The 23,280-nt window shown below is 36.6% G+C and overlaps 1 protein-coding gene across 4 annotated transcripts in view; it reads left to right on the top strand.

The window, feature by feature from the left end:
• MLLT3 (MLLT3 super elongation complex subunit) overlaps window positions 1-23,280 on the top strand; it is a 121,684-nt gene that overhangs the window by 93,561 nt on the left and 4,843 nt on the right. For all 4 annotated transcript variants that reach the window (XM_027881860.1, XM_027881859.1, XM_027881857.1 and 1 more), the window contains 5 exons: window positions 7,992-8,070; window positions 11,376-11,508; window positions 13,023-13,122; window positions 15,783-15,854; window positions 17,699-17,770. In XM_027881860.1, coding sequence (XP_027737661.1) covers window positions 7,992-8,070; window positions 11,376-11,508; window positions 13,023-13,122; window positions 15,783-15,854; window positions 17,699-17,770 — 456 coding nt within the window. The remainder of the gene's footprint in view (window positions 1-7,991; window positions 8,071-11,375; window positions 11,509-13,022; window positions 13,123-15,782; window positions 15,855-17,698; window positions 17,771-23,280) is intronic.

The following is a 23,280-nucleotide window of genomic DNA, read 5'->3' as shown; positions in this document are numbered from 1 at the left end:
AGAGTTTCTAGTCCCCGTCTTTGAGCAGCAAGTATCTCATGCCATTCATTCCCATTGGGTAAATGCACATAGCTTTGGTGATCAGACTTCTGCTTTAACATGGTGTGACTGTGAAGGGACTAAGACAGTGCTTGCACACATGTGTAGCACAGTAATCCTGAGTCCAGGAAATGTATGTAGGGTTTTTCAAATTATCTTGAGACATGCTAGATATCTGTAGATATCTGAACTTCCACGAAGGTATTGCTTGTTAACTAACTGTGTTATAAGCCATCTGGCAGATGTGAGGAAAATTATGTCCTGTGTTATAGGAATTAATGTTTTAGACAGTGGATTTGGAAGATAAGGATAAATGAAGCTATTTTTATGTCATAGAATCTGTTTACATATCCACGAAACTTGTATCGTCACCTCAGAGTGATGTTAAAGGAGACTTTAAGGTGACTGACAATATATGCCCCATCAGCCACAGCAGAGCCGTGTTTTGTGGCTGAGGTTAACAACCAGCTCTGCCAGTGCCCAAGCTCCTTGAGGAAAGATCACACACCTGGGGATGACAAGGACCAGGCCATTAGTAACTGGATTGGTGCCTCAATGTTGATAACCCCAAACAAAGCACCATTGCAAAATTTATGCCCTTTATTATCATAGTTGGTGAGCAGTTTGGATTAGGACAGAAGTAAATCAAATTATTTTGCTCCTCTATGTGAGGTCATTTTAGGTATCACCTAAATAGTGGGAGGAGATTGTGTCAGTAACCTGTTTGTGTTTAGTTATTCAAATTATCAGCTGCAAAAGTATTACCATATAAACTATTGCAAAAAAATGAAGTAGATACAGTCTCTGATGATTTTAGTTTCTTTCACTGCCTGAATAATATTTGTGCATTATCCATACTGCTTTAATGCAGTTTACTTACTACACTGTAGCTTGATTCTGTGCATGAAAACAGATATGATTTCAAGACAATGCTTATTGCATTGTGCTTACACGAGGAGAGTAAAATATCACAACTGAGCAGGAATATCAAGCAAAAACCATGGTCTGGATATTCTGGACAACAGTAATTCAGTTGTGAAGTTGCTGAGGTTCAAGGCAGGAAAAGGCAAGTTCAAGGCCAAAAGAGGAAGCCATTCTTGGTGCTCTTGGTGACCTAAATTTTCTTTGAGAGAGGACCATTAAGAGTAGATTGTAAGTTAATTGTTACAGTTTCAGCTAAGGAAAGCAGTTTAGAGATGAGATGTTTCAACTTGATTTATTTGTGCCATATGCAGCCTTTTTTATTCTTTAAACACTAAAAAACTCAAGACTGATCTGGCTTGTACTGCATGTGATCTTCATTTAGCCAGTATTTTAAATAATACAGTTATAACCCATGTTTTTAATAACTTCAGTTACCTTTATCAAAGATATTACAAATACATTATATTGAGAGGAATTTAAATATAGACAAGTATCAATTTTCTTATTTTTGAAAGATTTGCTTTGTCTTTATCTTGTGTTAGTGTCTTATTACACCTTATGGAACAGATGCAAAACTCTCTCAATGTAAAGCTTAGATCACACTATCGAAAACATTTTAAATTTGAAAAGGAGAGATGAGGGACTTTAAATGAGTATTGCTTTTTGTAGTACATTTTTTGTGAAAAGCAGAGTTACAGCATGGAGATGTGTGAGTTGTAAATGGCAAAATGCTGGTAAGGCAATAAAAATGTGTTCTGTGGAGTTTTTTCTTGGAGAATCAGCGTTGTAGAGTCTGTATGTAATATGCATGATATTTTTTGAAAACTGCTAGACAAACACATGATAATATTATCATAGAGCAAGCGCTTAGGAACCATACTGTCAGATCCCTCAGAAATATCTATACAGAGGTGTGTGTACAGTGTATTGTTGTCAAACAATGACATCTAAAAATTATTCTTCAGTCTACTGTATCACAAGACTGGGTAAGAGTTATGACAATTTGAAAAATAGTTTGAGGGGCTTTGCTTTGTTTAAGAGACTTGAATTTTTTCGGATACAGCACATATCTTTGTATTTTTCTCTGTACCGCTTTTCACTGGAACTAGAATGTACAATAAATGAAAGCTGAGATTTTCACATTATCATTTAAATCCCAGAAGTTAAGTTTGAGGGAAAAGTAAATGCAATGAGACTTGCTCTAAAACTGACAAGGTCAATAAAGTTCTGCAGTAGATCTCTCTGTAGTTTATGGTCAAACTTTGGACAACTTCTTTTTCATATTCTGGGACGTAAGTTCAAGAATCAGTGGTCTGCAATAATGAAAACAGTGCATAGGGGCTCTGCAGCAGGAATTCAGAAAAAAAGCTTTTGTTTTTCATATATTTAGGTCTATATTTACTCGGTGTGAATGACCTTGACAAGGTTTCCCCACAGTAAAGTTTTAGTGTAGGAAGTGTTCTAAAGAATTTGAGCTACATAAGAATAGAGAGGATCTACGGTGAATTTGTTAAGTCTGTGAATACCTGCTGAGACACAGTGCAGAATAACACCCATAAAAGAAGTTTTATATGTAAACAGTTCTCCAACTGCTTCTTTGTTAATAGGAGTGTGTGAATTTCTAACATCAGAACCTCAGATCTGGGAGAATTTAGGTGAGCCGCCTTCCTGCTGTCCCAAAAGCGAGAGCAAACTATTCCATTTCCAGAAATAACTTTGAGTGCATCAATATGTGCTCTTCTCAGTGCTGATATGTAAAGGGCACAGTAGTAAAAACAGGGCAAGAGAAGGGAACCAGGAAGCATTGCCTTCCTGCGCAGCAGCTCTTGGCCCTGGCCAGAAAAACTACCACCTATCTTCTGTTAATTCCATTAGAGCAGAAGATGTAGATTAGTTGAATGAAACTGTCACCTTGGTTTTAATACCTAGACTGAATTTTTTGGTTTGTATCTAGTACTAACATTGAGGGTTTGACTGTCTTTCTAAAACACATTTCTCTCCTTTGTTGGCTTAAGAGAGCTTTGTATAAAGAACATGTGAAAGTTCTCAAAGGGAAACTTTAAAAATTGTCAAGTCCAACTCAGAAAATCAATATCTTTTCAGCCTAATTTGGCTTTAAAAACTCCCATAATTTGGTTAGAAGAGTACAGAGGGAGAGTCACCATTCTGTTGTTACAGACCTTCATGCAACTGAGCTTGCAAAATAAGCAATATTCTTCAAGCAAGTAATTCATTGAGCATATCTTCATCTTCCATCAGTGGGCCATATAATTCGGACTTGGAATAGAATACAGAGCTGTTAAATTCTCCATGTGGTGCTGCTCATTCTTTATCAATTCTTTGCAAATACTGATGTCTTTTCACATGTTTGAGGAAATGTGGTCTAGATAAAATCGGTTTAATACCAATTTTGAAAAGCCTTCATATGACCCTGTCTTTGCCAGCATAGATGTCTTTGCATTTGTTCTATGTATTCGGAACAATCTACATTCTTCTTGGTTGAGGTTACCTGATGGAAACTTGCATCAGTTTGCCTCTTGCATTCAAGGAGCATGTTCATACTCACATGACCATACAGATTTTTAGTTTATTTAATCCTTAGGTTACTCATCTTGTTGATTTGAAATCCATGGAAACTCTAGTATTCAGCTGTTTTACTTGAGAAACCCTAATCTTCTCTGCTGTACTTTTTTGCCTGCTTTACTATGTGTCTTTCACTCTTACCAGTAAGGAATCTTCAACAAAAATATCCCTACAGGTTAACAAGCTTCACTAGTGCTTTGTCTTTCAACTGTATTGTACAGTGTACTACACAAGATTTTTTTTTTATCTGCATGTGTTAGCGCAGTCTCCTGTACATGAGTCTTCTCTAAGTCTTGAGTATTTGAGTTTTTGTTAGCATTGTCTCAAATCTATTTTTTATTCATAAAGCTAAGAAAAATAGTGTACATAAATATAGGAGGCAAATTATTTTCTTTAAAAAATAAATACATGTTTCAGTAGGACAGTCTCTAAGGAAATGGAAATCCCCCTTCATCCAATGCAGTTGTTCAGGTAAAACAGTTGCAAAGTTTCATTTAGGGTCTATTCTGGATACTATTTGTTAAATGAAGGATGTGTTTCAAATTTGAAGAATCACAAACTGGTTGAGGTTGGAAGGGACCTCTTACTGTCATCTGGTCTACCTCTTCTGTTCAAGCACGGCCACTTAGAGCTTAGAGGGTTGCCCAGGACCATGCCTAGATGGTTTTTTAATATCTCTTAAGGAGGGAGATGCCAAAATTGACTTGGACTAGGAGTCCTGTTAAAGAAGAAGGCTTATCTTAAGGGGAGCATGTTCCTCCTTCCTGAAACTCTCACTTTGGACAAAGTGCAAGTGGAAGTAGCGCTCAGCTGTAAGCAGTTTCAAGTATATAGATTTTCAGTATGTATAGCAATGGAAATACAAATCTTTAGACTATTCTGCATTAAAAATAGGAAATACGTAAACAGGTTGATACGAAATGAGATATTTCACTTAGAGTTTATTTCAAGAAACAAGATGTAAGCCTCCCTTAAGAACGGTTCAGGGGAAGGCAAGAAAAGCCATTGTCACATATAGATGTCTTCTATTAATGTAAGAATTAATAAGGAACTTTAAATGATGTAGGTTATTTTTAGAGTCATAGAAGCATAGAATATCCAGAGTTGGACTCACAAGGATCATCGAAGTCCAGCTCCTGACCCTGCACAGGAGAGCCCCAAGGAGTTGTACAAATCGGGGCAACCATGACATATTATAGAAACAGCTCTGTTATATCCTGTGTCATAAACAGATGAGAGGTTGCCTGAAAGTTGTTTGCAGCTCAAGAGTGAGTTGTTGCACTTCTTGTAAAAACGGACAAGACTTTGGAAATTACAGAAGCCAAGCGATTTAGAGCAGGTGAAAAAGGTACTTCTTCAGGGAAAACTTGAGCCACAGAAAAGTGCCTTTTCTTGCTGAACTGTTTTAAAGCACAGAATCCTTCAATCAGGCCTAATAAAGAAACCACTGTCTCCTGTGCATCGGTGTGAGAGCACTAAAATGAAATAGACTGTCTAAGAATCCAATAAATCATATCGGGTCATTGCACTAATGACCAGTTTGGGCCCAAATTCTCATTAGCCTGTCTGTAGGAAGAGAAAACTGGTAAAACAGAAAAAAGCCATATGAGAGAAGCTCTTTGCTGGGACTGTTTTAAAGCTTTTATTGTTGAAGGACACCCTTTAGCTAATTTCAGACCCATAAAAAAAATAAATCTGTTTGGTGATTAGGAACCCGTGAGTAAGGCCATAAATACCTAAGTCCTTGGGATAAGAGCCTGTAAAACTGTCAAAAAGCATTGCTTAAGTGACAAAAGACAGCCTTTCTTAACTAGAAGCATGGGTGCTGTCGGCACTAATCCATATTCATATATGAAAGGCATATTTTTAGTTCCTCCTAATAGATCTTTCTAAAAGGTCCTTCTAATAACATTCATTCTTATGTTGAAAGCAACTATTTCCTCTAGTTGCACTCTCACCCAGATTTCTGAGTCAAAAAATGTAGGTTTCATTTCTGATGCTTAACAATTTTCATATTTATGCTAATCTGTATTTCTTGGAATAAATTTTCAGACAGGGCTGTCGTAGGAAATAATGTAAATTGTTTAAAAAGTCATTAGGGACATTTTTAAAAGTGTATGGATGATCATATGTATTTCATTGGGACTTTCTGGGGTTTGAATTCTCAAAGTGACCTTCGCTAAAGCAAAGCAAAATTCTTACCAGGAAAATATTCTACAATTTTATGTGTATTTATATCCATCCCTTCCTGTGATGTTGACTCAATTAGTTAATATTGAGAGAAAATTCTAATGCAGGGCACTTTCACTGATATTTTCATGCTTTATAATGTGAATGAGACCAGGCCTTCCCCCCTTTTTCAATTCAAGTAAATTGGTTCAAAAAAAAGTAGTGAAGTTTAATAGTGACACAGTGTCTGGGCCTGTGTGGTTTTTGCTTCCTGGAGCTGAAAGTATTTTAAGCCAAACATGTTAGTCTTTTAGTATTTGTTATTTTTTAAGGGAATGGATTTTATGGTTAGTAAAGTTCACGTCGAAATTAATAAAGGAAAAATGCAGTTAATGGTCATGTACAGAAACCAGTTCTCAGCTAGTAATTTTGCTGCAAAAAGCAGAAATTGACAGTCTTAGCCTGAAGCTGGAAGACTGAACTTAGTTTGCTGATGCCTTTAAATTTTGCATTGACTCTTGTTCTTCATCACTGCAGTCTGTTTCATATTATCATAATTACTGCTAAAATTTTGTATGGTTTTACAGAAATTCAGGAAGGAGAAAAAAGTTTCTTTCAAAAGTAGTTGGGTTTTGTAGCAGTGTCAAGTGATGCTGCAGTGTCTTTCAAAAAGGTCTGATGCTGTGGGCCATGTAAGAATCTCTCTTGGTACTGACAGATGGGTTGTGTTGTGGGTCGGGTTGGGTTTCCTTGCACAGTGTTAATTAATTTGTGTACAAGCAGTATATACCCACACAGTCAGGTACAGTTTGTATTTTGACTGTGTGTCTGTGAGAACTGGAGCTGGTGTTGATTTAAGGAGAGCAGATGTTAATGGTGTTTTTCTCAAGCATTCTATTGCCCAAATAGGCATCTCTCATGGTGAGAAAAGGCAACAAAAGGTGGTAAATCTGCCTGCTCTATTATGAAAGGCAACAATAGATTGATTTATGGAGAAAAAGCAATTGTTAAGCTTAGGTAGCCTGTTTGCGTGAAAATTGAGTTTTACAGACTGGATATTACTGCTGTCATTTTTGAGAAAAATTTAGTTCTATCTTAATCATGAGGGATATTGTATCATGGCAAGGATAGTCACAAAATGTTTGTTAGCCTGGACAACACATCATAGTAACATAGTTGTATGAAATTTAAAGTGTAATCAGGTTTTCTTTTCAGTAGTAGATGTTTAGAGGATTACTTCCTAATCTGATTTTCACTGTTGTTTCTGTATGGCCATTTTTCTCTTGTTTTATGTTCTCTGTTAGCATCCCCTCTGCCAGCACACCATAGTTGTATTTTGTCTCATGTACGCAGATGAGTGTACAAGTATGTACTAACACCCACACACTTAAAGCCACTGAGTCTAAGAAAGAGCAAAAAAATATATGAAGACATGCAGCCTGTCAACAGGAAGCAAGACTCTTCGATACTATCCTCATAAGCCATAACCTCTATGAGAAAAATTATACAGAATTTTTAGATGAAGCAATAGGTCTTTCTCATCAGTTTTAGAGAGAAAGGTACACGTTTTAAACAGCAGTTGAAAAAGAATGTATAGTACTGTTTGTTAATAATACGCACTTCTGTGAATAACTGTTTTAAAAATTTAGTTCTTTTGCAATTGGCAAATTCTAGATAATTTCTCTTTTAATAAGACAACCCTTCTGGTTCAATCACCGTTACAATCTGTAATGTGCAGGGTTTTAATACATATGGAAAGTGTTAGGATTAGCAGAAATCTGGTAACAAGAAAAAAGTTTATTTTGAATCCATACCTTAAGACTTATTGTCTAAGAAATTAAAAAAAAAAACTGTCTGAGATTTTCTGGCATTTAGTGTGGTCTGCTCAGGTCTTCTGTTTTTTAGTTCTACTAGATCATTGCTAATTTGGAAAATGTTGCATCTACAGTATGACAAGGACAGAGATGCCCTAGGTCTATTATAAACTCATTTAGGCTCTCGGGTTTTATAGCATTTCAAACAAGGCAATGGAAACTTCTTGTTAGGCTAAAGAACTAGACATGATGTATTAGAGTGTATGTATGGTGAGTGCAATAGCAATTCTCCCAATGTTTGCCTCACTGACACCTGAAATAAGGATCTCTTGAGCATTATTCTGTTCCACAGTTTTTTTCTTGATTGAATGCTTTAGGCAGTAAGTAACAGTAAGAGTTTTAGGCAGAAAAAAAAGTTTCTTAAAATGTTATTTATTTTCTTTTTTTTCTTTCCCTTTTAAGTCTGAACAGCCGAGTCCTGCCAGTTCCAGCTCCAGTTCCAGTTCCAGTTTTACACCATCTCAAAACAGCAGACAACAAGGTACCAATAGAGGCAAAATAATTGAAAGGAATGTGTGAAATGAAGGGGCCAATGAAAACAGAACTGGTGGCATCTCATTACTGCTTTTCTTCTGCCTTTCACTGCCTGAACTGGCCACAGTTTTGATATAGAATCTTTCTCATGTTGTTTTCAGATGTACCTAAGGGCAAAATAAAAGGGGAGAAACTGGTATCTGAGAAAAGGGTATAAGGGCTGTTTGTTTTTAAGGACTAAATGCATGACAGTCACTTAACAGATGGTAAACTCAAAAGAGCTTCTGTTTCTGAGTTGTCCTGCTGCAGAGTTAGGTAGCATGGCTCCTGGCTCCATCTGAAGCTCTGGAAGTGTGTGGTTTCTCATGGAAAGCCCACATAAATCCATGAATTTGTGTACATGACCCCTTCAAAGAGCTGTGATCTTCCCATACTATTGGAAAGTAAGAGCATAGGGTATTTACTTTAGATATATGGCAGGGAAGGATGAGGGTTAGTTTGCATTTTGATTTTTGGCTAATAATTTCAGTTTATTTGGAACCAGTAAAGAATGCATTTTTCTTCCTAAGACTTGGCCAAGGCATGTTTTCTGTAAATAAGCTGAGATTCATTTTACATGATCTATTAAACTACTTAGATCCTGGTTGGCTTCTTTCCCTGGGTTTATAAGATTGTACAACTGATACACTCCTAATGAGCTTTTGTTTTGTTGTTTGGATAAGAAGCATTAAAAAAGCAGCCTTTGACTAAACAAAATTGTGTTTTGTTTTATCCATTTATATTCCTCAGTGGTAGACTTGATTTAAGGTTATGACAATACATTAGTGCTTTAGGCAGACTGTTTTTAAATGTATTTATTCATGATGCGTATCTGTCCTTTTGCCTTTCTGTAGGTGACTGGTACTGATTTTCTAATGATTTCTAGCAGTGTTACTCTGTGTGAAAGAAAGCAAGATCTGAAGTGAGCTGTGGTTCACTGGCTTCAGGCATTGATTTTTACCTAGGGATAGAGATACACTTCCTTCTGAAACCTCGTTTTTGTTCTCATGAAAACCTCCTTAGTGACCTGAACTGTCCATTACAAGAAAAAAGATTTGGATACCCATTTCTGTGTCTGTTATCTTATGCAGGGCAAAAACCTTTTGACTTAAGTGTTTTCTTCTAAGCAGACTGGTCCCATCCATCTCTTCTGATTTGTATATAAGAGGCATTACAGGTTGTCTTTCAGTTCTTTAGACCTTCTCTGGGATAGAGGGGAGATTTGTCCTCTGATATGAACAGCTCTGAAGAGCAAGGGGTATATACAGTATGCCACAGTAAATAGTGATTACTGCTTCTTTCTGGGTGTTCCAGAAACTCCAAATAACTAAACATGTTCATTGCCCAGGCCACACATTTGTATATCAAAGTTATGACATACCAGGCGTACCGTGGCATGTTCATGCTGCATGTTGTGCTCTGGTAAGAAGCCATGCTTTTTCCCATAACTAGAAGTTACTTGCTAGGGCCGTTTCTCTCTGTTGATTCAGACTCTAGCATTCACTCAAGTGTCAGAAAACCACAGCATGAACTTTTTTGACCTCTTTTTGCATAAGCAGTGGGCTGACCTAAGATTCTTCCAAGTTCTTCTGTCATTGGGGCTTACTGTAATATTTGTTTCCTTACCAAGAAAACTTGCTCATGGCCACAACTAATTTTCAGTTTCTCCTTAACTATTCTGACCCTTCAGGAGGTAACAACTTTTCAAATGCTTAAAAAGGTTGCTATGGAATTTTAAACTAACTGTTAACAAGGAGCAGAAGGTCAACAGTGACATTGCTATCCATGCTAGAAACAAAATATGTAATAACTTATGCTTCTACAGATCAGCAGTGGGTGTGTGGACAAGAAGCACTTCTGAATAGCTCCCCTTCCATTGTCACCTGTACAAATGTCTGGTCAACCAGGAATTTGCTCATCAGCACCATCTGGTTTACTTCCCTAGGGTGTGAAAACAGAGAAAAGAAACAATAGTTCTGAACCCGCCCAAACTGTGTCAATTTACAAGAGTTCTAGTGCAGTCTTAGTGATAAAACATTCTCAACATTGGCTTTGAAGTCACTTGTACAAAACTAGGCAAAATACCTATCACTTGAACCTTGCTAGGTCTGGAATAGTCTATAAAGCTGTTCCTCCCATGAAGGAAATGCTGTCCCTGTCATGAGTATGGCACTGACTGACAGACCTCTGCCTTCTCTGCTGACACTGACCAGGGAGGGTACTTCTTGACTCAATTTCCCCATAAGCAAATAGAGAGTTGAAAGCTTCATCTTGGAGGCTCATTTTTTCATGTTAATACTTCATGTTCTTGGGCTGAAGGAATTACACAACTGTAATAGTAACTGCTGTTCCTACAGCCATCACTGGTGCTTTTACTTGCTGCTTCGTGTCTCAGATGAGCAGTATTTTAGTGTGGCACCAGTCTTGCTTCCTTCCCTCTTCTAATATGCTTTTGTCTATTCTTATTTCAAGCATCTGTAGTTTTACCTTTCACACATCTATTAAACATATTCCTTTTTTTGTAACTGTCTCTTACAGCAAAATAGAGTGAAAATCAAAACAAAACTCAAACTGAGTTCAGTGCAGTTTTGTGAGCATCTCAAGCTTTGTACCTCTTGTTAATTCAGGAAAAGTGATAACATGATGTTGGGTGGTACTAATGTACTTAGTACATATGAACATAGGCAAAGTCCTTACTCAATTTGAAATTAATCCTGAAATAATAGAAACAGTTAAAGCTAAATATATAAAACCCAAGAAGACAAAGACTACCTTAGCTAGTACGAGTTAGTCAAAATGATTTGTTAGACCCAATACATGGATTAATCTAACAAATATACCATTACTGATCAATGTGCCCTCGTAAATCTTTACTCACATATAATACCCCTTGACAAAGCAAAAAATGAAAGCAATGCAAAAGAAGCATACTTCTAGCAATAATACAGTAAAAGTCAATTTCTCCTGTCATGACAGTATTTTACTTACTTTAGTTATGGTCCAGGGGCCGAATTGTTCAAACACTTGAACAGGAGTCCCTTCCCTGTCATCAGTAAGTCTGTTGAAGCTGACTGAGTTGCTCATATGAGTAAATGATTCGTGGATAAGTCCCTGCAGCAAAAGCCCCCTTAATTAAGTAAACATACTTAATATGTGTAATGTTTAATACTCCCCCCTCTCAACACTGTGTGGGGAGGGTAGTTTTCAAAAGTGGGTGAATTGCCTAAAACACTGTAAAGTTCATAGTGTATTTTATTGTCTCTGTTGTTTCAGGTCCTTTAAGGTCTATAATGAAAGATCTGCATTCAGATGATAATGAAGATGAATCAGATGAAGCTGATGAGAAGGACAATGATTCTGAGTTGGAACAACCTGTAAATACACGAGGAGGAAGCAAGAGTCGCAGGTGAGTGTCTTGTGTTTGCAAGTAGCCTGGTGGCTAAGACATGTAGTGCTTGTTAGTAATGAGGTGAGGTCTGATGTTCCCAAAGACTGCTATTTAAAGAAGCCACTTCTAAAAGCTAACAAAATTCGCCATTCCCGATACAAACTCCTTCTGTATTGATCAATATGGTTATGATGATCCTCGTTTGACTTTACTGGATTTTGTGTGATTGTGACTTGAGGGGTGAAGCCATAATTACTTTCTGGCATAAATTAGAGAAAATTAAGTCCTTCAATTGTTGGATGAACTATTCTATACAAAGTTTCATTTTCAAAACCTCTCTGCTTTCTAGTTTTAGATTAGGTTTTTAAATTGGATCAGAATCAATGAAATTTGAATTTCAAGTAATTTCTATGCTGCATGCAGTAGATAATGAGTAAAGCACATCAGAACGTAAAGCAAGCACCTGTCACAGAAATTATTTTTTTTAAAAAAGCTTTTGCATCCCAGCTGCAACCTTCAGAGGGCTTTTTGGAAGTTATCTGTTCTTTGGGTAGCTTGAAGCTCCATCCAAATGGTGTTGAAGGTTATGGAAATTCTGAAACAGTCTCTTAAACACTTTTTGTATTAGGTTCTTTATCTGATTCAGAGGGTTTTGCTGTTAGTGCACAGCACCTGAGTGCTAGTCTCAGTTCTGTTTAAATGGGACGATAATAAGAAAATGCTAATGAATGTCATCTGCTTCCCTGGTGTACCTTAGCACATGGAATCAAGGAGAAAAAGACAAAGATGACTAGAAGTTTGAGAACTTGTGTTAGTGATTGTGTAAAGGATAGTTTCAAGCTCAACTTGTCTCCATGTGTGGAGATTTTGTTTCAGTTTTTAAATGAAATCTTAAGGCTAATGTTTCTCTACCTTTTTTTTATACCAAATAACTACTTCTTCCCCCCTCAAAAAAAATATTCTCTGTTGTTCCTAAGTAAATTAAGGGTGAAACTGGCTAGGAGCTGGGTTTTTTCATGTGGCTTCTCCTGGGATGCTAAGTTTTTAAACTTTAGCCAGGAAGAAGTGTCTTACTTGTGACAATAAATAAGGACCTTTTCAGTAAAACACTTGTTCAGAAGGGAAGTACAGCTGTTTATAAAGTTTTTATAAGAGCAGAAGAGTATCTCTAAAAACCAACTTTCTTTCCTCCGCATGGCTGTGACCTGAGATAGGGACTTTCTTTGTTGAGAGTAGCAGTATAGTGCTGTAGCTGTCCATTCATTTTTGCAACATTAGCTGCTGTGCTAACTGGACACTTCATCTCAACATGTGCAGGTAGGCAGCCTCCTTCTCTGCGCTCCACTGAGCTTTTTCCGGAGTGCAGCCCTGCTTAGATGCCTCTCTTCCACATGACCGTGATTAATGATGGCTTGCTTAGCAAGAGATTGGTCATTATAAGTCCCTACCTCAAAAAACAACCTTGGTTCACCCCTATTGACTGCCCTTTGTCTGCAGGTGTAATGCTTTGGCTTTTTTTTTTTTTTCCATAGAGTTAGTGTGAGTGATGGCAGCGACAGTGACAGCAGTTCAGCTTCCTCACCACTACGTCATGAACCAGCACCACCTTTACTGAAAACCAACAGCAGCCAGGTAAAGTCAAAATTCATAAATGCAGTTGGGGTTTGCATTAGCAGTAGACACAGTTCTCATCAAACTCAGGAGTTTATTCATTTGTATCATGTCCTCTCCCCCACCAGTGCTTATCTAGGAGATACAATATTTTTTACTCCATTAGCAGATCACAATATTTTTTTACTTCACATTCGAGTACTTGTTCCAGATTCATAAGAGCTAACATAGTTATTTTTGAGGTAGGAACATAGGGTAGTTCTGTTTTTCAAAGAAAACAATTAAATTACCTAGAGTTACATGCTTCTGGGATGAATGAGAATTAGAGTTTGGAAGCTGCCTCACCCTCAGCCACCATAAAGTAAGGATCTCTAAATATAAAAAATAAACATAAAATCTTATATTATTTATAAAATAAAATACACCAGTTATTTTCAAGAGCCATATTGCATTGCCACTGTCAGTTGTATCATACACAAAGCAGTTATGACACTTACTGGCAATAAATGGCTGCTTACGGTTTTGATATATTTGGAACAGTATCTACTTGTATTAGCAAAAGTTTGTGATTTAAATGGTGAGTTTCACAGGTGAGACTTTTCTATATTTCTTAGATTAACTGCTTTAATTATCTGGCAGATATTATTTACTTGTCTTTGTTTTTCTAATAAGATTTCCAATACAAGCTGTAGAGCAAAGCCAAATATTATTATTCATGTTATTTAAGTTCAAATACACTGTAGAAAAAATGCCAAAACCTAGGAAGTACTTTGTGCAAAGAGAGAAGGTGATTCCATGTCCAGAAAATATTCTTCTTATCTACCAGAAACACTGTAGACTTTTCAAAGTTATCTGCACAGAAGTTAAAAAGTTTTTAAGAGAGAGTCTTTTGGGGTAAAATAAAAAGCTAGCTATAAGTATGAAAAATATTGCATGTACTAGGCTCATAAACACAAGGAGGATAAAACACTTATCTATGTCTTGTTGTTTAGTGAAGACTTAAGTTCTACAGAGGCAATGTAATTGTTAAGTAATTGTAAGTCTCAGTGTTGGCAGCCCACTCAGACACATCTTTCGTGTTCCTTTACCGTCTGGTCATCTAACAGAAAGTCTACCTGCGAATTTAGACACACTAAACAACAGCTGTGTGCCAGCCAAATTTGAATGTTACATACCTTCTTCCATTTCTACACTTGAGCTGAGTTTTACAAATAAGCTGAAAATCAGAAATTTAGGGACTTGTGAGAATTCAAATATTGTATGGACCATTTTAGCCACATTTTAACTCTCTGCTTGATAGCGTAGTGCTGCTTGCCAGGATGATGCTTTTTACTGATGAAATCAGGTTTTTGTTGACTAAGTTCATAGAACCAAAGAGCTAAGATGGAATTAGTATTTGTATAAGCTTCCTCAAATGTCATTAGTGCTGTATCTCATCTAAACAGGAGTGCTAAAGATGTTATATTTCAAACTACACATCAAGAGCACTGTAAGAAAGCAACTTTTTCAAATATACTGTGTTCTAGCTAGGGTTCTATTTGAAACCAAGAATTTTCTTTCTCTTAAAACAATAAAAGCACCTAAAAGGTACTGGATTCATGACTAGAGGTCTAGGGCTTTTTTAAAAAATAAGACTTTTCTTTCACTTACAAACAGCAGTAACCCCAGGGGGGTGTTGAATGAAGAAGTGGGATTTTTCTTTAAAAATGTATGTTTTGATTTCTGATCACTCTTGGCTAAATAACTCTTTATGTAAGATTAACTCAGATCTGCAGTCACTCTCTCTGTACAGGGAAATAGCTGCCTGCCTGCTGTATTCTTATGCTGCTGGTCACCCTGGGGAGCATATATCTAATTTAGTCACTTTTACCAAGGGAAGTAGAAATGAGACGGAGACTTGGGGAAAACTGTCAGTGAGGCTTCTAGAAGACTTGGTTTTTACAGGCTTATTTCCTTGTTTTAATTCTGAGTTTTGTTCTGTATTATGACTGTTCAGTGTGGATTTGGAGTTAATCATGATAGTGATGTTAGTCTCACAATGAAATATGAAAAATAATCTCCCATCATCTGTGATAATTCAGTTTTCTTTTACATTTTTCAGAAGAACTGGTTATATTCCAGGTTAATAATGACATGGTGTTTTTTTTATTTTGAACTTCAAAAAATGTGTTCTGTGGGGAAAAAAATGGAAGAACAATCAACAGTTCTTTTTCCCCGAAATATTCCTCCCTTTAGTCCTAAAAGTTTCATATTAAGCATGGTGTCTTGCTGCTTATTGACATGCTCCTCTTGACTGCTGGTTCACTAGCAGATGAAGCATTCTAGGTTTGTACATGTGAAAGTAAATGGATTTGAATGGCATTGAAGGAAGGGTACTAAGTAAGTGCAAAAGAAATTGCACTCAATCACTTTCTTTTTCAGTTACAACTCATGCAATCATCTTAAAGATTGTTTCAAACTCTCTATTGTCAAAGAAAAGAGAGAGCATTGGAGAAAAAAACAGGAAAAATACACTGCTTGTGTGATATTTCAAAAGCACTTGGGAAGACCCTCAGCATCATTTTGTATCTGCAAAATACTCTTATCCTACCAGCATGGAAAGGATAGAAAAAAAAAGTGTTAGGAAGGCTTTAATTTTTATTTGTAATTGTATCCAATAATGCATTTAATTTTTTTTCCAGGTTTTAGAAGTGAAAAGTCCAATAAAGCAAAACAAACCTGACAAACAAATAAAGAATGGGGATTGTGATAAGGTAAATAAGAGATAACAATAAACTGCTTCAGACTGTGATTCAATCTTATAGAGAATGAAAACCTAAGTACATCTTGACTTTGTGTTCTTTTAGGTGCAGATCTTTCCCTCCATTTTTTTCTGTAATTCTTTCTTCTTCTTTCATATTTTGAATTTTTTTTCCTTCTTCTCAGTACATGTGATTTGGCAAATGTCACCAATTGGGAATCTGCCATCCATTATTTATTTTATCTACTCTCCACAGTAAGTTTGTAGTATGCTTCACAGAGGAAGTGATAATTTTTGTAGATGAGAATTCAGACATATTCCTAGCCAATATATCAATCAACTAAGAAAAAAAAAAAAAAAAAAAAAAAAAAAAAAAAAAAAAAAAAAAAAAAAAAAAAAAAAAAAAAAAAAAAAACAAAAAAAAAACAACTATGTATTTTCCAGAATCCTTTCTGAAGGCTATGCATTAGGAAGTGGCAATGTGTTTTAGCATGTTAACTAGAATGATATGAAGCAACTGTTAATTTAACACTGAGAAAGACAGTTTTGTTTAAAATCATGTCATCTGGCTGTAGGCAAGAGCTCTAAGTCTTTATGTGAGTGAACACAGCACAATTGCCCAGTGTGGACAAGTTCCTCTGAAAGCTTGTATTTTACTGGTATTAGTGTAGACTTTGCAATAACATGAGGCAAGAGATAAAAGCTGCAGTATCTGTAGCTAGATTTTTAGTGCTCTGATCCATACACTTTTTGGATATTTAAGTTGGATGCCATATCTCTCTCTCCTTAAAAGCATAAAAGTGTTTTTTGATGGCTCAGGCTGAAGGAGAAAGTTGATAATTGGATGGAGGGCTGGGATGTGTTTGACATTCCATGAAGGAAGCAGTGGAATTTACCATTTAATTAATATTGCTTAATCCCTCTCCCCTTATATTTTCCTGTTGATACAAAAGAAATAATTACATAGCTTTAGAGAGAACGAGGGTTTTCATTGTGATTTGGGTTTTGTCCTCAAAGATACTGTTTTGGCATCCCCAGTCTTTTGATGCTTCTTGGTTCAGTGGAGATATAGATATTTATTATTATTCTGTAGCAAATGACCATCTGATTTTCAGGTTTTTTATCAAAAAACCACAAAAAAACCCCACAACCCAACATTTGGGTTGTATTAAGCTAGAGAAAGCTAGACTTCTAAATAAGAAAATACAGCTCAAAGAAGAGCTTGGTCTTACCTCAAGTCATTTGTGCAGTTTTGGGTGCCTCAGTACAAGAAGGATCTAAGGCTATTAGAAAGCATCCAAAGGAGGTCAATGAAGATGGTGAAGGGCTTTGAGGGGAATCCGAATGAGGAGTGGCTGAGGTCACTTGGCTTACTCAGCCTGGATAACAGGCTTAGGGGATACCTCATCTCAATCTACAGCTTCTTTACAAGGGGAAGCAGAAGGGCAGGCACTGATCTCTTCTCTGGTGACCAGTAACAGGATCCAAGGGAATAACCTGAAGCTGTTTCAGGAGAAGTTTAGGTTGGATATTAGGAAAAGGTTCTTCACCCAGAGGGTGGTTGGGCACTGGAACAGGCTCCCCAGGGGAGTGGTCACAGCACCAAGCCTGACAGAGTTCAGGAAGTGTTTGGACAATGATCTCAGGCACATGGTGTGACTCTTGGGGATGGTCCTGTACAGGACCAGGAGTTGGACTCGATGATCCTTGTGAGTCCTCTCCAACTCAGGATATTCTGTAATTCTAAGATTGAAAATAAAATCTCCATTTGTATTGTTTTTGAAGACATCTGAAGTTTATTTAATACATAGCTGTGACTTAATTAACAAGTTGTTTATGGGGGGGATTTGTTTCTAGGCATATCTCGATGAACTAGTAGAGCTTCACAGAAGATTAATGACATTGAGAGAGAGACACGTACTGCAGCAGGTGAGGAGCACTCTCATGCAATATCACAGCATGCTCATTGAAATGATGAAGTCACATCTTTTTTTTTTTTGCCTTTATCTAAAACTCTATAATCAGGTTTAATAGCCTTCAAGCCTGTATAATCCATAAAAGCTTACCCATACTTTAAATTCACACTAAACAACAAATTTTAAAAAAATGCTTGTCTGAGCTAAATTTTTTTAGCAATTCATTGTTATGTTTCTCAACATACTGTATTAATAGTTATTAAAACAGGATGGGAAAATGGATACAGCTGTGACTTAGTAAAAATCTTGTTGCTTTTTTCCTGAAAATGAACAGCTTTTTCTTAGAAACAGTTGAAGTGGTTTTTAGTGTGGCAGAAAACATGGAATTCAAAGCAAAATCCACTTTGAGGAAGGACATAATATATTCAGTGAATCTTCTGAAGTCGTGGAACAAGTGAAAGATGAAAATATAGAAACCTAAAAGACTCCAAATGTGTTGAAAGGTTATCCAATAGTAAGAACAAAGAAAGTATTCTTGGTTTTGGATGCCATTGTCAGGCAATATTGGATTACAGATTGTGAAGATTAACTAATAAGCACCATCAACAAAGAAGATGTAATTGTAGCAGAGATGGTTTTATTATGTTTAGCACAATTATGTGCCAGTTGTGGAGATGCTGTAAAGAGGGAAATTTTTACCACTTCTAAATGATTGCAATCACATGTCAAATTTCTCAGCAGAGTGTGTCAACAGTATTTTGCAAGTCCCACCACTAATCTGCTTATTAGTTCAGGCTCAATGTTGTAAATAAAGATGTGAAAACTATTGAGAGGTCAGTGAAAAGGAAGGCTTTGGTTAAGGATTCTTAATTAAAGATGAATTCCAATAACTTAGTTGTATTTTGTGTTACAACACACAGTGATGCATATTGGTTACCCTTCATATTTAAGTTACTGATGACTCCCAGGTTTCCAAGGGAACCAAAGCATGTGTTCAGAGTGGTGACAGAGTCAAATGTTTATCTACATTGGGAAATTATTGTGCAGGAGGCTAAAAGGTAGCAATTGCAACACTCAATCCACTTCACATTATTCATAATTCTTAAAATTGTATTGCTTCTGGCAGACCTTTGTAGCCAGTATTATTACACTGTTACTAGCTGTCGTTACTGAGCTGAACCATTGTCCCAGCCTGTGCAGTCCAACCATAAACCAAGCCTTCACTGGGGCTGCTTCACCAGCTTCATGTGGAACTTTGAAAAAGAAAATCAACTGCAAACCTTTTATGCAAAGTGAAAAAAAAACAATCAAGAAACTTTTTTTTTTTTTTCCCATATGAGGTTGGTCTAAAAGTGGAATAGAGAGTCCTGGAGAGATTGTGCTCCATCCTTGGAGCTTTTAAAATTCTGACAGGATAAGCCTGGAGCAGCCAGATCTGACTCCACAACTGAGGCTGCCCTGGGCACGGGCTAGGACAAGCAAAATCCCTTTCAATTGGAATTCTTCTGTCATCCTAAGAAATATTGTCTAAGCAAATAAGATCAAGTTGAACACATAATGCTCTTTCTCTTCTAGTAGCATTTATTTGGTAGGGAAGAAGTATTTACCTTTGTTAGAAAAATGATGGGTTTTTCCACTAAATCTTCATTCTGATGTTAGAGTAGTGTTATAATATGCTTTGTGGGAAGTTACTAATACAAGGACAAATTCTGAAAAGAAACCTAACTGAGCTGGAAATTTAGAGTATCCTATTCTGAGTAAAGAAAAAGATGAAAATTAAAAAGATTGGTATATTCTTTTGCATTTTAAAATACTTTTTTTTTTCCTCTTGAGTATTTATCAAACCGGAGAAAGGATTCTTTCACCATCTTTGCCTGACAACTTGTGTTAAGAGTAAGGCATTTTAATGTATTAAGAGTAATTTTAATACTGTAATCTATGATTACTCATATATTATTACTCAGATTGTGAAAGTTTCATGTAGAATTGATGTTGCCTTGTTTCTTGGGGGGAGTTTTTCTTTCAGATTGTTTCCCTTGGTTCAGAGAATGTGCAGGCTGTCACTACAGCCCCAGTAAAGCTGGATTTATGACCAGACTACAGGTTGCTGCAGTAGTTCAGTTCTGTACCAACAGCTGGTAACAGCTACAGAGACCTAAAGAAATGAATGGAAGAACCAAGTTACCAGTTATCTGTTAGCCAGTCTGCACTAGCAAATGGTCTATGCTGCTATAAAACAAAATATAGCTTAGTTTTAAAACTTTTAATCCCTTAATTCATTAATTCCTATGATTTTATCAGTTTACAGAAATATCTTCACAGTACTGAATGGATAACTTGCAGAGAATCTGTGCTTCTTTGCATTGCAATTAAACTGTCATCCCATCTTAAATGTGCTTACTGCTTTGCAGCTATGTAGTAATGTAAAATACTCCCAGGGTGCACAGAAATTAGAAAGGTACAGAGCTGAGAAAGTTTTTAGGAATGAATGCGAAACTTCCAGACTGAGAAATACAAGCATATACAGACTACAGGAAGTATAAAGGTCAAGGAGAGTACAAAGATCAGGAGAGCAAGGGGCAAAACTGCAGAAAGGGATGGTGGTTACTGCATGAGAAGAGGGATCGTGTGCAAAAATATGGAACAGAAAATTGTAGACAGCTACAAGAGTTTTAAAGGAGGTGGTAGTGGAGTAAAAGTGGAATGGTGGTGGAGTTGTGTGTTATTCTGAATAATGGTGGTTGCCACCTCTCTGGTTTATGTTAGAGCAGGTCTCTTGCACATGCTAAAGTCTGCTACCCAGAGACTTCGAGGGAATTTTTAGAGAAGGGACTTGCAGAAGAACAGTGAAGGCATTGATGATGTAAAAAGCACAGGCTTTTGAAACTTATGCTGAGGGACATGAAAAAGACTTTTTTTAATTATTATTATTTTTTGCAATCTCAGTTGTTACCAAGTCCATAGGCATGACAACACGCAGGAATGCAGCCAAATTGGAAATGAGAAAAATGTATCTGTTTGAAAATGTGACTTTCTTCCAAGAGAGGCGTTTCTCTTTGAGACACTTTGTTAAAGGAAGCTGAGAAAGGAAGAAGGCAAGGAGAGATGTGATACTGTGCTGCAAGTGCCTAGAGTTATGGTGAAATAATTCTGATATAAAATACTACTTACAGATATATAAGAACTGCCTGAGAGGGAGAAGACCTGAAAAAGAACATTTGACCAAGAAATTAGTCCTGTGAGAATCACCTGAGCTATTTCTGTATGACTATTGGACCATGGCAAGACAGAAACTGGTTTGAAATGACATTTTAAAAATAAAGATCTCTCCCACCTCTTTCACTGTAAAGAGAGACTGGAATTTATAGTGGTTAGGCTTTTATTTTTTAACTTTGTGATTTTCAGTTAATAGGATAATTGAGTCTACCATCAAATATTAATGCTGCATGTCTAATATATTCAAATTTGGCTGACTAAAGCTGTGTTCTTAACTGCAATTTCAGTGGCAGATAATGTTAATATGACCCTGTAAAATGCAACAACTTTTTTGCTAAGACTTTGCCTCTTATTTTAAAGCATCAGAAGTCATATCTTCAGCTGGTGAAAAATCTGGAACCCTGTGCACTAGGCAGCACAGACATAAGGAAGAAATTGAGAGTACACAGCATGGCTGAAAATTACACTGCTTATGTCCACAAGGTGCTTAACTTCAGATGGCAACTATCTTCTGAGAATTTTCTGCCAGGGGCAACTTGGAGGTCTGGAAACTATCACATGGCCTAAAACCCTCCATAAATTGAAAAATGACTATGTCATTAGTTGCACTTTGGCTTCCTTATACAAACACACTCATTTGCTTGTTTAAAGGCTGATAAATAGTTATACTATGATGGATAATGATGAAACTGAGCTGGAGAGACATTATGTAAACAGAGATGTAATTTACAGCTGAAAAGCAAAGCTTACTACAGCAGTAACAAATGGGATATTTTTGTTCTTTGCAGCCTGAGCTCTCCAAATAAAACGTTTTAATGCTGTGTTTTTAGTATTAGAACTGTCAGGCTTCCTAGCAACTAGTCTCAACCTTTTATTCCTTTTGAAGTATTTCTCAATAGCACAAGGATGCATATGCTAATACTGTAGGTCATGAATTCCTCATTGACTGGCACACAGGCAAGTGTTTTTCATTGAGCTGTCTGAGTTTATCTTGATACATGTTGGTACATTCATTAAAACCTTTGGGGTTCATTTCAGTCTGATTTGTCAGGTGCCTAGACATAGTGACTGTATTTCTTGAGGGCTGGAATGAGGGATATGTTTAAAATGTTTATATTTCCCTTGACCTAGAGCTTAAAAGCCCAAAGCAGAACTTGGTCAGTAATCCATTTCTTAAAATATGCAGGGCTGCTTAAAAATACATGTGCTAACACTTTTGTGTAATCTGTGTTTCTAAAATCAGGTATATTGCAGTGGGGGTTGTGAGGGGTGGTATTCTTCCACAGTAACACAAGGAAGTGTTAGACAGAATTATTTAGCATAACTGCATCTTTGTGGCCTCGGTTTCTGTAAACTTCTCTTGCAGCCATTTATTTGTCACACAAATGTCCACACACAGTGGACATTCAGAGACCAAGCCTGAGATTAGATTCCAAACCATACAAAAGGAGGCTGGAATGATTCCTTACCTTAGCTTCCCTCTTAGATGAGGCTCAAAAGAGTGTCAGAAATGAGAATGACAATACACGTCAAAATTTTCTTTGCTAACAGTCAGTTTTGTCCCATTTGAGTTTTTTTTTCCTCTCACATCAATTGCAGAACGGTAGGAGGTGGAAAAGGGTTACAAGAATTTAGGAATCAACAAGTGGACAATGAAGCTGGTCATTTTAGATTAAAAATTCCCATATGGAAAAAAATTGCAAACAAGAGGCACAGATTTAAATGGAGTGTTAATAAGAGCAGGATTTTTCCTAAGTATTTACAGAATTTTGGACAACTGCAAACCAAATTAAACAGATTTTGTTTTTATTTTTCCAACCTGGAAAATAGGAGGTGATTGAAAAGGGAGATTTTTACTGTAATAGGCATTTCCCTTTTATTATTTTATTTTGTTTCCATTCTGTTTAATCTATCCTGGACCATGTCATTCCATGCCTGACAGTACACATGAAGTTACGTCATTTATCATCAACATAGTCTTTATTTCCGTGGTCTGAGAAGAAATAATGCCTATTTATATAATGAAATAGAGAGCAGAAAACTACAAAACATTTAATTTAAATTCATTGTTCTCTGTCAAGTTGGTGTACCCCTACCAGATTCGTCATTTTAAGGTACACGTGTATACATTTGTATCTCCTCCAGCTGTGGAAAAGGAATTATTGTCAGAGTAAGAAAGCTCAAAACAATCAAGGAATATCTTGCAGTCGTGTTTCAGTGGAGGTATATGTGGAAGCCCAAGAACTAAAAGGGTTCCAAGCTGAAGGTTTTAAGCAGGACATAGAGTCTAACCTGAACAGGGCACAA

Source organism: Empidonax traillii, unplaced genomic scaffold, assembly GCF_003031625.1.
Source record: "Empidonax traillii isolate 1590-97213 ecotype Southwest subspecies unplaced genomic scaffold, ASM303162v1 scaffold97:size1219025, whole genome shotgun sequence".
In the NCBI taxonomy this organism is placed as follows: Eukaryota; Metazoa; Chordata; class Aves; order Passeriformes; family Tyrannidae; genus Empidonax; species Empidonax traillii.
Note: the sequence above shows the minus strand (reverse complement) of the source record. Positions and strands in the feature narration are given on the sequence as shown.